This window comes from Gastrolobium bilobum, unplaced genomic scaffold, assembly GCF_033153095.1.
Source record: "Gastrolobium bilobum isolate Gb01-03AN ecotype WA unplaced genomic scaffold, APGP_CSIRO_Gbil_v1 utg137061, whole genome shotgun sequence".
NCBI lineage: Eukaryota > Viridiplantae > Streptophyta > Magnoliopsida > Fabales > Fabaceae > Gastrolobium > Gastrolobium bilobum.
Genome location: NW_026897780.1, coordinates 15,832 through 36,699, shown reverse-complemented (window position 1 = coordinate 36,699; position 20,868 = coordinate 15,832). Strand labels below are relative to the sequence as shown.

Sequence of the window (20,868 nt, the reverse complement as noted above, 5' to 3'; positions counted from 1 at the left end):
TTCTTAAAATCTTGAATCATTCCTTCATCATTACCCAAGAAAATCAGATCATCAACATATAGAGCAACAAGTAGAATTTTACCTCCTTTCTTCTTTACATAGAGAGCATGTTCATACGGACATTGCTCAAATCCATCATTCTTAAAATAATTATCAATCCTCGTGTTCCAGGCTCTTGGGGCCTGCTTCAAACCATATAAGGCTTTCTTTAATCTTAACACTTTTCTTTCTTGTCCGGCTTTCATAAATCCCAGAGGTTGTTCCAGATACACCTCTTCTTCGAGTACTCCATTTAAGAATGCCGACTTCACATCCATCTGATAGATCGGCCATCCGAATTGGGCTGCTTGAGAGATCAACAGCCTGATTGTCTCCATTCTTGCTACGGGTGCGAACACCTCGTCATAATCAATGTTGGCCTTCTGCCTATACCCTTTCGCCACTAGCCGGGCTTTGTATCTTTCGATGTCTCCCTTAGCGTTCATTTTCTTCTTATACTCCCATTTCACACCAATGGGTCGACTTCCTTTGGGCAGCTCGGCAAACTCCCACGTCTTATTCTTTTCTATTGCACTAATCTCTTCCTCCATGGCTGATTGCCATTTCTCATCTCAGATTGCTTCTTCAAAACTCACCTCTTCAGAATCTGTCAACAAACATACCAAATGTGCTTCGTTAGTTGAGTCATACAAGTCTTGCAAGCTCCTCATTCTCGGTTGTCTCTGCTCTTCATCATCAGAGATTTCATGATTAGCTGGGATATGGGACGAAGGTTGTCCGACCTCAATTGTCATTTTCCCGGGTTCAACATTCACCCCGGATGGACAACCCCAGTCCCAAGCATCTTCTTCATTCACCTTCACATCTCGGCTTATCAACACCTTTTTTATTGACGGGATCCAACAACTTGTACCCCTTTGTCTTCTCATCATAACCAATGAATACATACTTCTTACTTTTATCTTCAAGTTTCGTTCTCAACTGATCCGGTATGTGTGCATATGCAACACTACCAAAAATCTTGAAATGAGCCACTGATGGCTTTAGACCGCTCCATGCTTCTTGTGGAGTTTTATCATTCACACTTGAGTGCGGACATCGGTTCTGCACGTACACTGCACATTGTACGGCCTCTCCCCAGAACTCTTTCGGCATGTTCTTCGTTTTCAACATAGATCGGACCATATCCAGGATAGTCCGGTTCTTCCTCTCAGCTACTCCATTTTGCTGGGGCGAGTACGGTGCGGTCAGGAACCGCCTTATCCCATGTTCTTCACAATAATTCTTGAAAGCTGTTGACACGTACTCCCCACCTCGGTCTGAACGGACCGATTTAATGTACCTCCCAGTACCATTCTCTATCATTACTTTAAAACTCCTAAATGCCTCTAGCACCTCGGATTTTTCTTTCAAAAAATACACCCAAGTCTTTCGACTGAAATCATCAATAAAGGTTACAAAATACTTCTTACCACTGAAAGACCCCGGAGTAATGGGTCCACACAGGTCGGTATGGATCAACTCCAGAGGCTGCCTAGCTCGGTATCTCGCCATCCTTTAGAACGGGCTCCTCGCATGTTTTCCTAATACGCAGTCCTCACAAAATTTTCTTTCAGAGTTAATCTTTGGTAGTCCCACTACCATGTTTTTCTTCATCATCTCGGTCAGACCACCGTAGTGAAGGTGTCCAAACCGTCGATGCCACAAATCCATCTTATCTTCTACCCCGGCTTGCAGACAGCCGACCTCCATGCTCCTCAAACTCAACTTGTACATTCTGTTTTTCTCCATTTGAACTCGGGCTATCAGACGCCCTTGTTTGTCTTTCAATAGTAGAACTCGGTCTGTCATTAGAACCGAGTAGCCCTTTTCCATTAATTGTCCAATGCTCAGAATATTGCTTTTGAGCTCAGGCACGTAATACATGTCCCGAATTGTACCAACTTGTCCATCCTTTTGCAAGAAACAGATCGTACCTCGGCCTTTTACATCAATTTTGGATGCGTCTCCAAAAGAGACATGTCCGGCTTCCACCGTTTTCAACTCCTTGAACAGATGTTTGTAACCACACATGTGATTACTGGCACCAGTATCCAAGTACCACTCTGTCTCACTCTTCGAACTCGTTTCACCATGTGCCAACATCAAAACTCCTTCATCTCTTATCTCTCCTTCTGCAGCAAAGTTTGACGTCCCGTCAACTCTCCTTTCATCTCAGCAATCCTTCGCGAAATGCCCAACTCGGCCACAGTTGTAGCATCTGTCCGAGTTGCAATCTCTTGCGTAGTGACCAAACTTCCCACACTTATGACATTCTACATTATTTTGATTCGACCACCGGCCTCTTCCACCTCGGCCACGTCCTCTACCTCTCCAGTTTTGCTGACTCGGCTCAGTTCTTTCTTCATTTCTCATCTCATGACCTCGGCCACGACCACCTCGCCCATTTCCACGTCCTGCTCGGCCACGACCTCTACCTCGGACGTTCTGAGAATACAGCGCCTTCTCTTCCTTGATATTTTCTTTTGACTGGAGTGCTTGCTCCAGTGTCTCTTCCTTCTTCTCTTTCTTGCGTTGTTCATGTGCCTCAAGAGATTCCGCTAGCTCTTCAACAGAGAGCGTAGCCAAGTCCTTAGACTCCTCAATTGCACATACCACGTTTTCGAAGTCGTCTGTCAGCGACCTGAGAATCTTTTCAACAACTCTAGTCTCAGATAATTCCTCACCATTCTGCTTTAACTGATTCACCACGGCTTGAACGGGATGTTACGGGATGTTACAATATCAGTATTAAATTTTACGGGATGTTACAATCTCAGATAATTCCTCACCATTCTGCTTCAACAACTCAACTCTGCACATACCATCCTAATTTTTACGGGATGTTACAATATCAGTATTAAATTTTAAAATTTGACACCAAATTCCAACCTTTGATTTCCGCCAAACCATGATTATTATTTATTGGGAATTAAATTTATTATATATATATGGGTCAAGATCATTTTACACCGGTGTAAGTTACACTCTCAATCTTGTGTGTTGATCCCATTTATATTTAACGGCTCAAATTTTTTAGTAATGTGAGCCATTGGATAGAAGTGAATCAATGGTCAAGATTGAGTGTAAGAATTCTAACTCATACACAAGTGTAAGAATATCCTTCCCATATATATATATATATATATATATATATGTATATATGTATATAGGGAAAAACATTTCTCAAGCTGCTTGAGATAAGTTTATCTCCGGCCACCCCAAAACTACGTCGTTTTGATTATTTATTTCCTTATAATTATTGATTCACCTTTGAATGGTTATGATTCCCTTTTTCTCTCTCTTCTTTTATCACCATTGGTCCATCTTTGTACGGTTATGATTTAGTAGCCGGAGATAAAGTTATCTCCGACAGCTTGAGAAATGATAAGCTCATATATATATATGGGGAAGGATCCTTTAACATCGACGTCAAATTTTGAAATTTGACATCAAATTTTATCCGTTGATTTCTGTCAATCAACGATTGTCATTTATTGAAAATTAATATTAATTAATAAGTTTAATTTCCAATAAATAATAATCGTTGATTGGCGAAAATCAAATGTTAGGATTTGATGTTAAATTTTAAAGTTTGACATCGGTGTCAAATGATCATGTCCCTATATATATATATATATATATATATATATATATATATATTGGGATTTACATTTTTATAGCTGTTGTATCTACAACAATCAAATACTTGCCATATATATACATGAAAGCATTAAATGTGAGAAATCATAGCCATACACCTGTTATTGTTGTACGTAAAGCTGCTGCAGAAATGATTTTATCATATATATACATATATGTGTGTGTGTTGTGCAGGATTATCTTACACAATTGCAAGAATAATAAATTTCATATTAATTCTTAATTGTTGATTGTAATTTATTGATAATTAATAATTAATTAAGGAGTTTAATCCAATAAATTACAATCATGAAATGCATAAAAATTACCGATTAAGATTTGATGTAATTTATTATTCTTACACCAGTATAAGTTGATCTTATCCCACAACTTTTGTAACAGAAAATAAAATTATCTTATGCAATCTCAAAACGACGTCATTTTGAGATTACAAGAGATAACTTTATCTCTTTTAGGAGGAGAAACATTAATCTCATATATATATATATATATATATATATATATATATATATATATATATATACATGGGGATTAATGTTATTATGTTACAGCTGATAAGACTTGTTTCCTACAGACCCGGATATATATGGGCCCTACCATTTATGTTTCAAAAAAAAAAACACTCAAATATCGATCTGTTTGTGGGAAATATTGTTCACAATTCCTGCAATAGGAGAATAACAATTTCGTACTCACACACACATATATATGGATAAGGATAGGATCATTTGACACCGGCATCAATAGTTATTATTTATTAGGGATCAAACTTATTAATTAATTATTAATTCTCAATAAATGATAATTGTTTATTGGCGAAAATCAACGGTTAAGATTTGATGTCAAATTTCAAAGTTTGACACTGATGTCAAAGGATCTGTCCCATACACACACACAACACACACACACACACATATATATATATATGATTATAACATTTCTGCATCTGTGGCAGAAAAAAATTCTGTCACAGAGAGTAAATCAAGAGTGGATCCATCATTTAATCACTTTTTCACTCCTTATGGATTTCTCACTCTTTGATTTACTCTCTCTTATAGAATTTTTTTCTGCCACAAATGCAGAAATGTTATTCCCTCTATATATATATATATATATACACACCAATTATTCTTATATCATGTAAGAATACATTTATTTTTACTGTTAATTCATTTATATCCAATAAGTAGGGGTGTTCATCAATTGATCCAAATCGATTCAAACCGCGATGACCGAACTGAAAAATTGATAACCGAATTAACCAAAAATCAAAAATTTGAAAACAAAAAAAAAACCGCAAAATTTAATTGGAATGGATCGATTTTTGGTTTGGTTGGTGAAAACCGATCCAATGATTCTCCAACCTTACCTCTATCTACTTGAGCCTTTTCCTAATCATAGCCCAAAAATCATATAGCAAAATTTTAAATCCTAGACTCATTAACCCATCATGTTGGAGAAAGTGGGTTATGCTTTTCTTTTGGGTAAGATACATCATATATTTTATTGCATGATCATTGTTGTACAACAGCTCCTCTATAGGATAAAAATTTGGGTTACTCTGTATCTCAGGCAACCACATTGTAAATTTTTTTGTTGGAGATAAAAGATGGTAATTCAATGTTTTTTTGTACTATATTGAAAATCATATTATCGTTTATTTATGCTTCTAGATTGTACAATAATCATCATACAAACTTTACAAAGCTTATACATATAAAAAATATGATATTGTTATAAAAAAAAAAAAATATGATATTTGCAGAATAATCATCATACAAATCTTAGGCTTTTTTAAAAATCAAAAATCGACCCAATCCAAACGTAATAAAATTGAAATGGATTGTATTGGATTTGAAAAAAATCTAAATCAAATGGATAATTACATGATCAAATCAAAAGGATTGGATCAGATGATTTTTGTTTTCAAAATCGATCCAATCCAGACCGTAAAAATCTCTACCAATATATAATAACTAACGTAATTAAAGAATAAGAGTCGTTATATATAATTTTAAATTAAAGTGTAGTTTATACAGATGTAACATGATCTCAACTCATATATATTATAATAATAATAAATCATAATTCTTTCAGTAAAAATAAAAAATTCTTAAATCATAAGCGAACGAATTTTTATGTTTTCTTAATAATAAAGTTTATGAGATAAAAATAAATATTATTTTAATGTAAAAATATGTCATAAGTCTTGATTAAAACTTACAATGATATTTTAAAGTGATTTGCCACTATGAATTACTATTAAAATATTTTGTTTATGCAGTCTAATTCAAATGTCCATAGCTAGTAACTAAAATTTCTATCATCTGTTGTCTACCCAAAAAAAAAAAATTTAATTTCTATCATATGCTGGTTTGAAATGGAAAAAATTCTCATTTTTCTCAAATTGGTGTTCAACATAAATAAAATAATAATCCAACCGCAATAATGCACACCAATGTTGTTAAACCCGACCAGGGCATTGACCCAGTCGGGGTACTGAGTCTTTGGATCACTGGTCAGATCGGTGGGTCACTGGTCAGACCGGTTGACCCGAATATATATAAATATATAAAAATATATATAAATATGAACATATAAATTCAATTATATTCTCCGTATCTAAAATAAATTAAACAAGGTTCACTAAATAAGCTCAAAAACATGAATCATAAATAAATTAATGCACGCTATTACTATGTCAATTAAATTGCAACTCAAAATCTCCATAAACATACTTTTCAATAAACATTGAACTCGTATTTTTCAAATTCAACTACATTAAAATGACATATGTCACATTCTCTTAATTTATTATTCAACAAATTGCTTCAGTATTGGAAACTAAAATTTAAGGTCATTATAAAATAGTGTACTCGCAAATAAAATTACAAAAAAAAAATTTAAAATGAGTTCTATATTTTTCTTGACAAGATGAAATTAATTTTAAAAAAAAAAAAAATACATAACCTAACTACATCACCGAGTCATCAATTTTATCTGAATTTGATCGGTCCAATACTTGACCCAAATCGATTCGATAACCGATTCAGCGGATTCTGAATCGATCGGATCAGATCGGATGGAGTTTTACAAACAGTGATGCACACACACTACTTCCCTTAATTTTTTCTGCAAACAAAAGAAATAATAATACACATATCTCTCTCTCTCTTGTTGGGTAGAGTGTATCACGTTTCAATTGCAAAGAAAATAACGTGGGCCCACGAAAACGTAGAATGATTTGGATTTTGGACTCATATGGACGGCGCAGATTTTACCTTCAGATCAACCACTTTATGACAGCTCATACATGGTTGGTACCAGGTGGTGACATACATGTCAAGTTGGCCTAACATGCCACCAATCACGTTCTATGGTCGTTCCACGTCACCTGAACAGAAAAATCAACCCTTCATAATTTATTTTGACATAACAACATAAGAATATGCAATAAATTTTTTTTATTATTATTATTAAATGAAAAATGATTAACATATAATTTTGATGTAGAGATCATACAGGTAACATGACAAAAATTATTGTTTTAGCCAATGAATCTAAAAAATATATTCCGATTTCAGGGAAGGAAAATTCTGAAATTCTTTTTTTAATTAATGAGTTGATATAATTACTAATTTTTGGAGAAATAAGTAATTCATATCACTTTATTTATTTAAAGAAAATAATTTAATCAAACACAAAATTCTATCTATTTATTAAATTATATAACACTACTCATAAATCTTAATTTTTATAATACATAAGTTTAAACTTATAATTTCCTTAAAATTAACCTAACACATTAACTCTATTGTCTGTAGTGGCATATAAGTTACGGGCAGACACCCCTGACCACGGGCCCTAGGCCCCTACACACCTTGCATTGCCATGTTCTTAAATAGTGATTTATATTATGTTGCCTTGCATTCATTCCCTCTTTCCTCATTTCACTTTCTTGCCCCTCTAATATATAATAAAAGATGTTTGTGAAATTATATATAATTCAACCAATTGAAGTGTAATTTTATTTTTTTGTTAAAAATTATGCAACTTATATTAATAGCACACACATAAAAGTTTGTTTTACTTATAATAAAATTTGCTTTACTTCACTTCATAATAGAATTTCTATTTTTGTACAATTTTTTTCACCTAGTTATTGGAAATTTAATTAGTCTAGTTCGAATAGTATTGGACTTATATAAAAGTTTAATTTTTCTCTTACCACGAGATAAAGTTAAATGATTTATTTTGAGGTTATTACGGTTTGAGAATTTTTTTTTTTTAGAAAACTCATGAACGATAATGTCTTGCAGTTCCAAAAAATAACTTTATCTTTACGATAGGAGAAACATTTTTTCACTCGTATAAAGGACAACCCTCCAGTTTTTTCCATTTCAAATTTGAGAAGGATTATGTTTACCAATTTTTTTTTATAAATTATATTATATATTTCGGGAAGTACATTCACTTGGAAATGTACTCTCCGAAGCAATGTTATAAAAACCGGACTAACTCGGCCGAGTCGACTCGGAAACCGGTGAACCGGTCATGTAACCGGTACGATTTTCATATTGAATTGGCCATGTTACAGAACCGGTGCGACCCGGCCGGTTTTCGTAAAAACCGGTGACCCGATCGGTTCAACCGATGACCTATCCCGGTCTATAAAAAGAAAAAAAATTAATTTATTTTCATAAATTAATTTCTTCTTTTTTTTACTCTCAAACACAAATGATTTGTTTTCTTTTGAAATATTTGAGTGATTTGTAGTTTATTAACTTACATAGATTATGTACCTACAACACTAATATTATCTTAATTATGCAATATGCAGGGAATTTTGATTTGATTTATAGTTAGAGATGTCGTTTACTGAATCTGAAACACTAGTATCACAAATATTATATGTTTGATTGCTCTTTTGTTGGACAATGATATGTAATTTATTATTTTCATATTAAAATATTTAAAATTGTATTTTTTTTTTACAAGTATTTAAGTATATTTATAGTTTTTTTAATATAAATTGTATATTTACATAACGGGTCATGCGGTTGAACCAGTAACCTAGTGACTCAGTACCTCGACCGAGTCAATAACTGGGCCGGGTTTAATAATATTGCCCTGAAGTACATATATAGTTTGTAAACAAAAATTTTGTAAATATAACATATTTCTCCAAACTTATAGATTTATTAAGAAAAAAAAATTCTTACCACTTGAAGCAATAGATATTCGGGTGTATATTTAGTATTTAAAGGACACTTAAAACGTTTACCAAAAAAAAAAAAAAAAGGACACTTAAAACAAAATTTGTTTTGGTAATAAGGAAATATATGTATAAATATAGGGAAAAATGTTTATCCTTTTAAATGACACAACTTATATCATTTTACTCTCACAAAGAAGTGGGACCCACACTTTTATTTTTTTTGTCAACTCTCTCTCCTTCTTTATCTATCTCTTCTTTCTCTCTTTTAAAATAATATAATTTTACATCCTTTAAAATGACACACACTTTATCCATAAATATATCATAAATTTAACATAACTGTTGATCACAAACTGAGATGAGGAGGCATACACGTTCAACCAAGGCTACATGAGCGAGTCCACGTAGATGCAGTTAAGAAGAAAATGGATGTGCACTTACCTGTTTGAATAACCTTTATTAGATTAAAATATGCTAGCCAAAAATAATTCATCATATATGGACAAGTCTCTCTTCATCACTCCGAAGAAACCAGAATCATCCTATCTATCTTCAATTTATGTACTCAATCATCTTTGTCTATTACCAAAGTCTCCAAAATATAATATAAAAAAAACAAATGAACTGTTTCTCCTTTTTCTTTTCTTTCTAATATGTAAAGAAAGACTTAGTAACCTCCTCTTCTCTTTATTCCCCCATATTTTTTTATAACAAAATTTGCTGGCAGTGGCACCCTCTTCCCAGAAGTTAGTTTCAAGAATTGATACAAAATCATTTTTAGTCATAAGAATGCAATTATTGATTACTTGTACTTTGTATCCTCTCATGTCACTTAGTTATGTGATAGGATTCAAGTTACATATCAACGGTAACATGAAAAATAATCACTAACCAATTAATTGATAAGGAATTGTTAAGCAATTGTGTTAAAAATTTGATAGAGTTTTGACACTATTTTGACCCCGGTGCATAGATCTAAAAAAAAAAAAAGAATGAGAATGCATTTCGGAGTATTTCACTAATTGACTAAACACATTTATTATATATTTCTACATGCATATAAACATAGATAAATATATTTCTCATATTGCATGAAACACTACATGCATATAAACATAGGAAAATATATTTTTCATTGTCTCATGCGATACAAGAAAAATAGGTGGGACCCACTAAGAAGATGAGAGAGAAAAAAAAAAGTGAATTTCATCTACTTTTTGTATATTGCAGGAGATAATTTGTATCATGGAATATGAAAAATGTAAACGGACAATTTTACAAAATTTTTGTTGTAAGTAATAATCATCCAAATGATCATTTATCTGACAAGCAAAGATATTAACAAAAGACAAAAGAAACAACGTAAATGTATTGTTTTTCACTTTTGATTCCACAAACATGATTGATTCTTGTGACAGTTACATGTTTGAGGAGTGGTAGAAGAGTCATTGTGGCAGTTCCTATTAATCTATCTATTCCAGTTCATTGAAAGCTAGTCCCACTTGAGCTTTCTTTTCACTAATCTCTCTTCCATATCTTCATTGAGAACCTCAGTGTCACCAAACTACAGCTTTCACCTTCAACAATCATACACACACACACACACACACCACAAGCACTTAAAAATCCACTTCTTCTAGTGCTTCTAATCCAAACCACCATCGATCACCATATTCTACTTTGGTTCTGTCTGTTACATTACCACCAATCTTTAGCATAATTCAGTCTTTGAATTTGTTAAACCACTGCTTAATCTCCATTTCTTTGTGTGTCTCACACTCCAAAAACCAAGTTTAAGAGGTACCCATAATCATCTATGGTATCTAGAAGTTCTGAATTCTTACATTTATCGTTTGTTTTCCCTAGATGCATTTCGTCTTTTTCTGTTACTCTGATTTGGATTCTGCGTAGCTTCTTTTATTGGAATTGTGTGTATTTTCAATGTAAATCACGCTCAATTTATCTGGGTCTGTGTTAAATTTGTGATGAGTTTGTTCCAGGGGATGAAGATCCAAAGTACTTCTTTATTGTTTGTTTATTATTACTGAGAAAATGTAGCATTGGAATCTGAGGATTTGAATGCAGGTAGTAGAGAATAGCAATGGAGAATTAATTGAGGCTACCATGTAGATTCATTTCCTTTCTATTTATCTTTTTTGTTTCAGAAAAATAATTTATTTGAAGAACTAAAGAAAGGGGTGGTGATATGTTTAAGTCTAGATTTGTGTCAAACATTGCAAAGAATTCAGGTTTTGCTAAATTCTGCTAATAGAGAATTTATATTCAAGTTAAGAATTTGAAGATTCAAGGGGCTGAAAACGGTCGGCTTCAAGAAAGGAAATTTCTTGCAAGTAATGCACATTAAGATGGATCAGAGAACACTGTTTACTCTTGATCTTTTACATCTGTCCTTAAATAAGCTTTAATTTCCAGAGAAAATTGTAGTTGGCCTTTGGCTAGAAGCCTGAAAGGGTAGAACTATGAAGAAATGTGCATATTGTGTTGGATTTTCTATTTATGTTCTTTGTATTCTGTTATTTGATTCAGAAACCGAAAAAAATAATTGGTTTTTCTTTTACAACTGATAATCTTTAAACTCACTTTATTTTTTGCAACTATTCATAGCACAATGGAATCTGAAAATGGAGTTGCTATGGAGGACGAAAAACATGTTATTGGTGAAACAACTAAGGAGAACATAACTGAAGAAGTTGAAAACGATTATAATGCAGAAATTCAGACCAATGAAGTATCTGAACCTGTAGTAGAAGCTGAAGGCCCCAATTCTGCAGCAAGTAAAAAATCAAATCGTGCCAAGGTACCACATACTATTTATCAGAATCATTTTTCAACTAAATTTTTAATGATTATTTACAGTTAGAACACAGTGTACATGATGTGCGACCTTAACTAATTTATATTAACATGGTTAGGAACCTGGTGTCAAAGGTGGTGTTGCTTCAAAGAACAAGAAGTCTGCCACCAAAGATAAACCAAATTTGAATGCCAAAACTTCATCATCTCAAACACATAGGTCAAACCTTTCCAAAAGCCTTTCTTTCCCAGCCAAATCAGCTCATGGAAATGGTATAAAGAAAAGCATTGATGGGATTCTCGTGAAGACAGAAGCAAAGCATGTTCAAGGTAATGGGGTTAGAGCTGAGGCTTCCATTGGTCATCCAAGAAGGTTGACAAACACTGAAGTGAACTCAAAGGAAGCAAAAACAAACCCTGGAAATTCTAACCAAAGGGCTTCTTTGACATCCATGACTAGCTTTAAAAGATCTGTGGTAGAGAGATCTTTGTTTTGTTTTATTCTCTGAGTGCCTTTCCTTGTGTAGCTTAAGCTTCTTTTCATTGGTCTCCATTTTCATGACTTTTCTATCAACCAGTTTGGAAGGTCAACTCTGGTGAATGCAGTTGCCAAGACCCCTACATCTGAGGCATCCCTGTAAGTTCTAACTTACCAAGATTTACTAAAACTTTGTTTGCAGTTTGACTAAGTTATAATGTTCTTTATCAATATTTTTTAGTCTAAGGTGACCTCCACTGTAATGAAGACTATATATATTCAGGAGATTGTTTTGCATTTTTCTGTTAAATGGATTATCACCTAATGGTTTTTGACATTATTGCAGACCTGTTGATCAGATTTCAAACCAAGAAAAAACTGAAAAACCAAATAAAGAGGAAGATGATGCTTATTCCACAACTTCGTATGATAACGATTACTCTTCAGATAATTATGTCATCCTTACTTGTCTATTTATCTCATTGGGATATAAATCTGGGGCATTGTTATTTCTTGATGAATGAATTCTCATCCTTTATTCTTTTTTCTTTAACTCAATTATTCATGAAGTTTTGTTTATATGCTATCAGAAGTGCTACTCCTCGTAGGAAGAGTAGTGGTGGTTCTGGATTTTCCTTCAGATTGGAAGAACGAGCAGAAAAAAGGAAAGAGGTTGTTGTTGAAACCTTACAACCTACTGATATTAATATTGCATATGCCAGATACTAATCCTATTTTCTCCTTTTCTCTCAGTTCTTCTCTAAGTTAGAAGAGAAAATCCAGGAAAAGGAAGCAGAGAAAACTAACCTGCAAGAGAAATCAAAGGTACAAATGAGAACAACTAGATGAATTTAACAGATTCTGTTCCATGTGGTTTGAGTTCTCACTGGCAAATTATCTGCAGCTTTTAACTTATTCTCTCCATTTTTTCTTCTGATTTTCTGGCAGGAAAACCAGGAGGCAGAGATCAAGCAATTGAGGAAGAGGATGGCATTCAAAGCCACTCCAATGCCAAGTTTCTACAAGGAACCTCCTCCAAAAGTTGAACTGAAGAAGGTAACTCATATATGTTCTCTCAGCTGATAATGCCTTCTAAAAGGAGTTATGAGATGCCTGTCCATTCTCACAATTAAGTTTTTTTCTTTCTAAATTTGTTTGTGACCATAGTTGCTCAAGTGTTTCTTAGCTAAAGAACCTACTCTTTATTCAGAATTTCTTTTATGGGGCTTTCTCTTTTTATATTCATTCTTTCTTAATATATATATTCTGATGTATTTTATCTATCAACTAGGTACCTACAACACGCCCAATATCCCCAAAGCTTGGAAGGAACAAAGGATCTGCTGTGAACAACGCAGAAGATAAATCTTGTTCTAGCCCACATAAGAAGCAACAGCAGAATGATTCAACCAAGGCAAAGGGTTATAAAAATGTGATTTCTAATAAACCAATCAGAAAAACTCATGCCAAGCTGAGAGATTCGGTCAGGTCTAGCACGAAAATTGCAGTCTCAGGAATCATGCAAGATGCAAAAGCAGGTATAGGAAGCAATGAAGAATGCCAAGCTCCACCGGTTAACAATTCTGAATACCAAAATGATATGGAGCTAGATTCTGAAAATGATCTTGCTCAGAATGGTGCACTGGTCTTAAATTCATCCACACCCGAAATTGTATCGTATGAAGTTACTGTTGGAGTGTAGTCTCGTATAACGAAAGAGTGCTTATGTGAGCTTAGATTCCATGTTACCTATTGTTGCAGTATTATTGTGAATATAGAGGTTGCTTCTTGTTTATCATAAACATGTATTGCAATTAAAGATGGTTGCTTCTTGTATTGAACTGTTACCGTTTGTAACTTATAGTAAAAGAGCCTTGTCAGTTCATTATTTTTAGCAAGCAATTCATGTCTTTTGTCCTCTGATTCAAGAAACACAGAGAGCAGAACACCATTGCTCTTCGTAGCTTCCCATTAAGGAAAGCATGTTAGATGGTCCTCTTCCAAGTTGATCGTAAATAAAAGCAATATCCATACATAAATGAAACTAGGAACACATTTGGCTTTGTATGCAATATACAAGGCAAGCATTCCCTCACTTCAATTTGCTAAAGCTTTAATCCCTTGCAAGTCAAAAGAAAGATGGTCATGGTCATCACAGACTTGCAATTTATATTTTTGTCTAAGCATATTCCCCTAACAAATAGACATTCCTTCAGTAAAGAAAGTTTGGACTTTTGTAAGTTCTTCATATAGTTATGGAGAAGATATTTGCCCTTTACCCCCTCCACCAGCAGTTTGTAGAAAAATACAAACTGCCACATAATAAGACAATATTTCAGATTATTGTCCATTTGAATATCAATTTTTCTTTCATCACTCCACTAACTAGCATTGAAGTATATACACATTTGGTTGCTTAGACGCTAGGTTAATTATATGCTGTTTGATGTCTATAAACAGATTTACCCAGCACTCCAATGCTTGAAAGTTAATTTTTCCAAGGAAAAAAAAGAAAGATTGCACTCAGCCACTCATCATTACAAGTCCTAGAGGAGTTTGAATAAGTTCCAACTTTTGGCTCATTACGTTGGAAGTTCCATGTTGTCACGCTCCACTTTGAGCAGAGAAATGAGGTGCTCGGCCGAGTGGTACTATGAGATCCTTCAAAATCTCATACTCTTCCATACCTAATTGAGTACCATTCAAAACCTGTTTTACAAAACCAATACCAGAACAACGGTTAACCAATTTAAAAGAGTGTCATTACATCAAAATCTGGCGTGACATAAGAGAAGAGATAAAACTTCAACATAATAAGATACCATTAACCTCCATTTTCCAGCTTTGTCATATAGGTATTTTTGCAAGCCATCAGATAGCTAAATTTATATATTGAACATCGTTTTCCACAAAGCAATTGATTGTTCGAACATCCCCAACAAACACACAGACAGAGGAAGTCAAAGTAAAAGGGAAAATTCCAAGTTGGGTTTTACTTTTTCAAGTCACATGCACATGCCACAAATCTGTGGCCTATGGCAATCTGTGTGCACGGCTTGTGGTCATCCTGACTTGTAAGGCATAGTATGGAACAAGAATTTCAAGTCCACAGCCATGGGAGGAGAATCACATTAGATGAACTAAATTATAAAATCATAAAAAGTGGCTATCAAGTCTAAGCCGTAGAAGGAGAACAAAATTAAGCAGGCAGCTAAGCTATGTGGGATTTATATTGTTAGGTTCCCATTAGAACCAATAAACGGTGACAAAACATTTATAAAGGGAACGCAGATGAAAAATTACCAAAATGCTAGCAAATGAGAATGTGGAGATATTAGATGTAAAATGAACTACCTTAACCAAAAAGATCACTGTCATAATAAAGGATTAAACTTTTTTGCAAGGATATCTATGCAATCCAACAACATTACTAATGCTTCATGCATATAATCAGATTCCTGCTTAAGTAATGGTATATAAAATAATAAATCAGTACAACACAAACAAAAGGTCTCACCTTGTGAAGCAAGGCTCTCCTATCCGTCATGTACGAGATAAGAGCAGGTATTCTACAAACCGACAATGCATCAACGAACAAAAGAACAACCACTTGCCATTGTCTCGTTCTGAATGCTGGAAGTGCATCCATATATGACATTGTATCCAGCAAGCAGACCTGAGAGAAAGTTAAGAGAATTAACTCACATAGAACCCATCCACATACAATACGAAAGTGGATATTTTAAAAGACTTTTCTCAATACAGATATGAAGATTATATCTTAAACCTATCCGCATTACATAGCCTTAAAGCTGTGAACTCTCACAAATTTCTAAACTAAAACAAGAAAAGAAAAAAAAATGGCAGCCTAGTGCCATAAAGCTCCAGCTATGCGCTGGTCCAGGAAAAGGGCCGACCCACCCTGTGAAGCTATAATAGGTAGCCTTACCTTGACTCTGCAAGAGGCTGATTGCACAACTCTAACATGTGACTCCAGGTCACATGGCAACAGCTCGAACAATTGAGCCTAGGCTCCCCTTTCACAATTTTTTAAACTGATCCTTAAAATTATATTTCATATTTTCAAATAATAAACCATAATTTTAAAACCAAAAAATCCTCCAAATTGCCAATCTAAACCAGTTCCTATGTCACAGAAAATAAATTAATGCAACATAGAGAAATCATTTTAGTATTTGCTTCCAGTAATGAACACTAACTATTAGTTCAGTTAGGTGCTTAGACCAATGGGACTTGATATCTTGCAATTATTGCAGATATCCCTAAATTGAGCAATACAAGGAATGAAATAACATGCATGCTCAAATGAATTGATTTTTCCTCTTCCACCATTTAAAATTTCATTTTAACCTCAAACTTCGTTGATTTCCTTATTTTGTGTGCATGTGTGTGACTATGTGGGTGCTTTTTGTGTAGGGGATAGGCCTTGCCTACCAAAGTATTATAAATCTATAATGGCTTAATTTAAGACAACTATAACACAACATACACTAAAACAATAAAGATAACTCCAAAATCCTACCATCCCTTGCTCCAAGGTAGATATTGGTATTGGAAGCCTGAGCTCAGCAACAACTGCAGGTAAAGCTCGAGCAAGACAACCGGCTAAAGTTCGTTTTATTTCAGAGGACCGACCATCTGTCAAGACAATTTTGCAAGGATACTCTCTCCCATTCACTGATAGATATTCTTCATGAAAACTTTCATCCCTCCCATATATATATGCCAAAGAAGATGATGTTATCCATGAAAAGAGGGCATTCCACATAGTTGCAAAAGGGGACAACTGGAAGAAAGTAAAAAAAGAAAGCATCAGGCATGTCATAGAGTATATCAAACTTGTACAGCTTTGAATATTTAAAACATTTTACTAGAGACTTACAGCCAAACTGAAGCCCTCCGGTGGAGCATCATACCATGAGTCTTCAGAGTCAAACAAATCGACATCAGTAATTCCAGGCTTTCTTGGCCACTTCAGAGTAACCGAATCTGTTTCTAGCATATCAACATCCTCCATATTACCTTCTGCAACAGCATTGTGTGGACTTGGCAATATTACAATACCAGCTTCAGTAACTGAACAAGATTCATTGATAGACAATAAAACTTTTAGAAATCATTTAATATTTAAATACAAAACCCATAGTAGAAACAGTAATTACCAGCATCAGTGCCATCTGAGTCACCAGATGCAACAGCTTCTGATGCTTGGCTCAATGCAATTGCACAAGCTTCTGCTGATGCACAACGTAATATATCTTCATCATCAGCAACATCTGTATTACCTACTATGTCAGATTCTTTTCTAATATCTCCAAATTCTTTAACCTCGCAAAGATCTTTACTCCCACAGTTGTTCATTTTCTCATCTGCCCAAGTAACAGAGCGACTGAGTTTCTTTTCACCAGCGGATTTAAGAGAAGATTTGGGTTTAGTCTTGCTCGATCCGGTTGCTTTTTCTATTTGAGATTTCTCTTCAACATTAGCAGGACCTAATTTGGAAGCAGAAGCATCACCATTAGCAACAACTCTACTTGTTTCCCCTTTGAGTTGTGTTGATTTCCTTTCAGAATCATTATGTTCTACATCACATTGTCTTTCTAATAAGGAGACAGAGTGAACAACTTTCTTTTTATCACAAGGATTGAGAGAGGATTTGAGCACAGCTTCACATGATTCGGCTACTTCTTTTTCTTTTTCTGAGGCACTTAAATTTAGACCACTCTTAAAAGATGAAGTCAGATCTTGAATGCTATCATCATCTTTCCTGACCACTTTACTTCCAACCTTTTGTGGCTGCTCCACTACGGCTGTTAGTTTAATTTGATTATCAGAAGTTGTGTCTGTTTGACCTGATGATACTTTTGAAACACTATATTCATTTTGCATAATTATAGTACTCATGAAGTCCATCTCACTGTTCATTAAATTTTTGTCACCATTCAACTTGCCATGACTAGCTCTGGACCCTGCAATGCACAATCAAAGCCCACTTAGTCGGAAAGTGAAAAAGGATCACAGTCATGTCATAATCAACAATAGGCCAAACATTGAACATGACACAATAAACAAGACACTCTTAATCAAGAAATAGCAGAAGAATATCTGACTGTTAAGGGTTTCTTATAATTACCAATGATGCCACAAAATTCTCACCTTTTTTTATATTTTTCTGAGAACCCTTAGAATCAATATCTCTTGGTTTTGGTACATAACCCTCTATTGCATTTGAAGGTCCAACCCACTGCTCCAAAGACACCTCCCTAGAGCTGGTTTCTGTTTTGTCTTGGATTCTCAAGCCAGGCAAACCTAAATCTCCATCCTTTCCCAAATTCTCCACTGATTCCAGATTCAAATTCCCAAACAACCTAAGAACATTATTTAGTTTCTCTGAATCTAAAACCGAGCACCTCTCATCTTGCAAGCTCCCAGCAAAAGATTTGCTGTTAACAACACAACTGGAAGAACAAAACATATATGTCTCGTGTAGGTCATAGACCCTGTGCTCCTTCAGTGAAATCCGATATCTACTCTTTCGAGGGCGATCAGATGGCAAAGCATTGCGGCAGAGTGGATAACCACAAATGTTTGTGATGGATCGTTCAGTTACAACATCTTCATAGTCACTCCTTGACATCAAAGATCCAGCTGCAAACAGCTGGTCTGCGTTTTGGATGCCTTCAAGGAGGGACATTTGCAGCTTGAAAATAGCATCTTTGACAAAAACCGGTTGGTCCCTTGCCATTGAACAAAAGCTTCAGAAGCAAAAATCTAGAACTGCATCATGTACAAACAACACCGCAATAAGTTGCTAAATTCCAACAAAATTTAAGCTCGCGGGACATAAAAGGTAACCAACCGCATTAAAATAATAACCAAAAAAAGGGAAAGATAAATCATTGCATTGATCATAAAGTATTAAAAGCCCAGAAAACAAAAAATACATAAATAAATAAAGCTTTATTCTATCCCCTGAGAACCCTTACTAACTCAAACACAAACAACATCTTATATTCAGTGCTTCATCACATTCATCATACAACCTCATCCTTTGGACACATAAACATAGACTCGTAATAGGTAATGACCAAGAGCTCTTAACAAATTATTACTTCTTACCTTAGATAACCAACAAATTTACAACTACTTGCTTAGTTTCAATGACAGAATGCAGAAACCAAAAGAAGAGAGAGAGAGAGAGAGATTGTTATAAAGCTGTATACGCCTATGATTTTTTTTTTCCCATTTTTTTTTACTGTTAGCTGCAAAGCAAAGGATTTTAATAGGAAACCATTCCATTACTACCAACCCAAAGAAAGACGACCTCTCTTAGATATACGGTTTATGCCGTAAAGGTACAAAGCTAGACTAATTTGGAAACATTGGGCGATTTTAAGCCACTAGGATTGATCTAGTCGTAAGTCGTAAGGGATTTACGTGTTCAATTATATTAAATTACGTGTTCAATTCACACTTGTGTGCAAAAAGAAACATTGGGCAATTTACTTTATACCTAGTATTTCGTCTGGTTTTTGGTTCCTAGTCTAATTTTATTAGTTGCACCCACGGGATGAATTTATTAAGTTATATTAATACCAGAATCGGTTGTTCAAGTCATTACCATTCAAGTCACAATCTTCCGGCAACCACTTATCCCAGTAAGAATTCATTCGACTTAAATAGAGATATTGCGCAACTTAGATTGGACGAGTTCCTGCCCGATGGGGGAAAGCCCTAGAACCCTGTCCGATCTATCAGGGAAATTATAGATTGGAGTTAAGAATGCAAAGTAAAGAACAATTTGTTTGCTGTGATATTTCAATTTCGTTATTGTAGCAAGACAAATTAATCGATTGATATGTTTATAGAATGGTAAATCTAAGCTTCACAGATAGCAGAAGAAGAAGCAAAGTAGTTACTCAAAAGGTGAAGTCGACGACTCTGCCCTAGCTTCAATGGAGCACTGCAACTGCTCAGGAGCGAGAGAGAGAGAGAGAGGAGAAGAAGAAGAGAAAGATTATTAGATTAGGTATAAGGTATTCAAATGAATTGGAAAACTATTATAAAATGATATTGACTGAGTCTTCCATTTTTATTATTATTATTGAACAAGATTTTACGTGGATTTCATTAAATATTAAATAACTTGTGAGATTTTTTATTAATGGCATAAGTACGAATATCCTGTAACTCCAAATTGAATTAATAGATGTGTTTAGCGGGGGCAGAAAATCTGCCACACTTAAATTGCCATAATTGCAATTTCCAGGAATAAAAAATTAAAATCATTTAGTTATTGATTCATTTAAATTTAATAGTTTACATAATTAAATTTTTTTTAAAAATATCATATATAAATAGAATTAATAAACGTGATTTTAATCTTATATATCTGTGCACATGTGGGTGCGTGTATTTTAATAATTGATATTGAATATTTATCTTATTGATAAAACCCAATCATATAGTATTCGTGATTTTTTATTTTGTCAACTATTTCTTGAATTTATTTTTATTTTTTTACTATTTAGGATTCTCCTTTGTTTTTTTTTTAAGTTTATCATTGCTTATGTAAGACAATATAGTTTTAAATATATATATATATATATATATATATATATATATATATATATAG

General features: G+C 34.1%; 2 protein-coding genes across 2 annotated transcripts; one reads left to right on the top strand and one right to left on the bottom strand.

Moving 5' to 3' along the window:
- Positions 1–10,432: 10,432 nt before the first annotated feature.
- On the top strand, positions 10,433–14,114 carry LOC133310271 (protein WVD2-like 4). Its single transcript, XM_061511171.1, has 9 exons — positions 10,433–10,720; positions 11,546–11,738; positions 11,854–12,210; positions 12,313–12,371; positions 12,559–12,636; positions 12,803–12,884; positions 12,966–13,037; positions 13,161–13,268; positions 13,504–14,114. The coding sequence occupies exons 2-9, from the start codon at positions 11,550–11,552 to the stop codon at positions 13,912–13,914; spliced, it is 1,356 nt and encodes a 451-aa protein (XP_061367155.1). The 5' UTR covers positions 10,433–10,720; positions 11,546–11,549; the 3' UTR covers positions 13,915–14,114.
- Positions 14,115–14,251: 137 nt separating this feature from the next.
- Positions 14,252–20,255, bottom strand: LOC133310270 (putative RNA polymerase II subunit B1 CTD phosphatase RPAP2 homolog). Its single transcript, XM_061511170.1, has 7 exons — positions 20,153–20,255; positions 18,390–19,010; positions 17,396–18,202; positions 17,116–17,309; positions 16,756–17,019; positions 15,730–15,888; positions 14,252–14,921 (listed from the first exon to the last, which is right to left on the bottom strand). The coding sequence occupies exons 2-7, from the start codon at positions 18,976–18,978 to the stop codon at positions 14,817–14,819; spliced, it is 2,118 nt and encodes a 705-aa protein (XP_061367154.1). The 5' UTR covers positions 18,979–19,010; positions 20,153–20,255; the 3' UTR covers positions 14,252–14,816.
- Between the last annotated feature and the right edge of the window lie 613 nt (positions 20,256–20,868).

What these genes read in the sequence shown, in the direction of transcription:
- LOC133310271 (XM_061511171.1), top strand. Translation starts at nt 11,550, where the DNA reads ATGGAATCTGAAAATGGAGTTGCTATGGAGGACGAAAAACATGTTATT. An exon ending in CCTACATCTGAGGCATCCCT is followed by an intron (nt 12,372 to 12,558) that starts GTAAGTTCTAAC and finishes ACATTATTGCAG; the next exon opens with ACCTGTTGATCAGATTTCAA. An exon ending in GAGCAGAAAAAAGGAAAGAG is followed by an intron (nt 12,885 to 12,965) that starts GTTGTTGTTGAA and finishes CTTTTCTCTCAG; the next exon opens with TTCTTCTCTAAGTTAGAAGA.
- LOC133310270 (XM_061511170.1), bottom strand. Translation starts at nt 18,978, where the DNA reads ATGGCAAGGGACCAACCGGTTTTTGTCAAAGATGCTATTTTCAAGCTG. An exon ending in CTACCTTGGAGCAAGGGATG is followed by an intron (nt 15,889 to 16,755) that starts GTAGGATTTTGG and finishes ACTTTCTCTCAG; the next exon opens with GTCTGCTTGCTGGATACAAT. An exon ending in GGAGAGCCTTGCTTCACAAG is followed by an intron (nt 14,922 to 15,729) that starts GTGAGACCTTTT and finishes TTTGTAAAACAG; the next exon opens with GTTTTGAATGGTACTCAATT.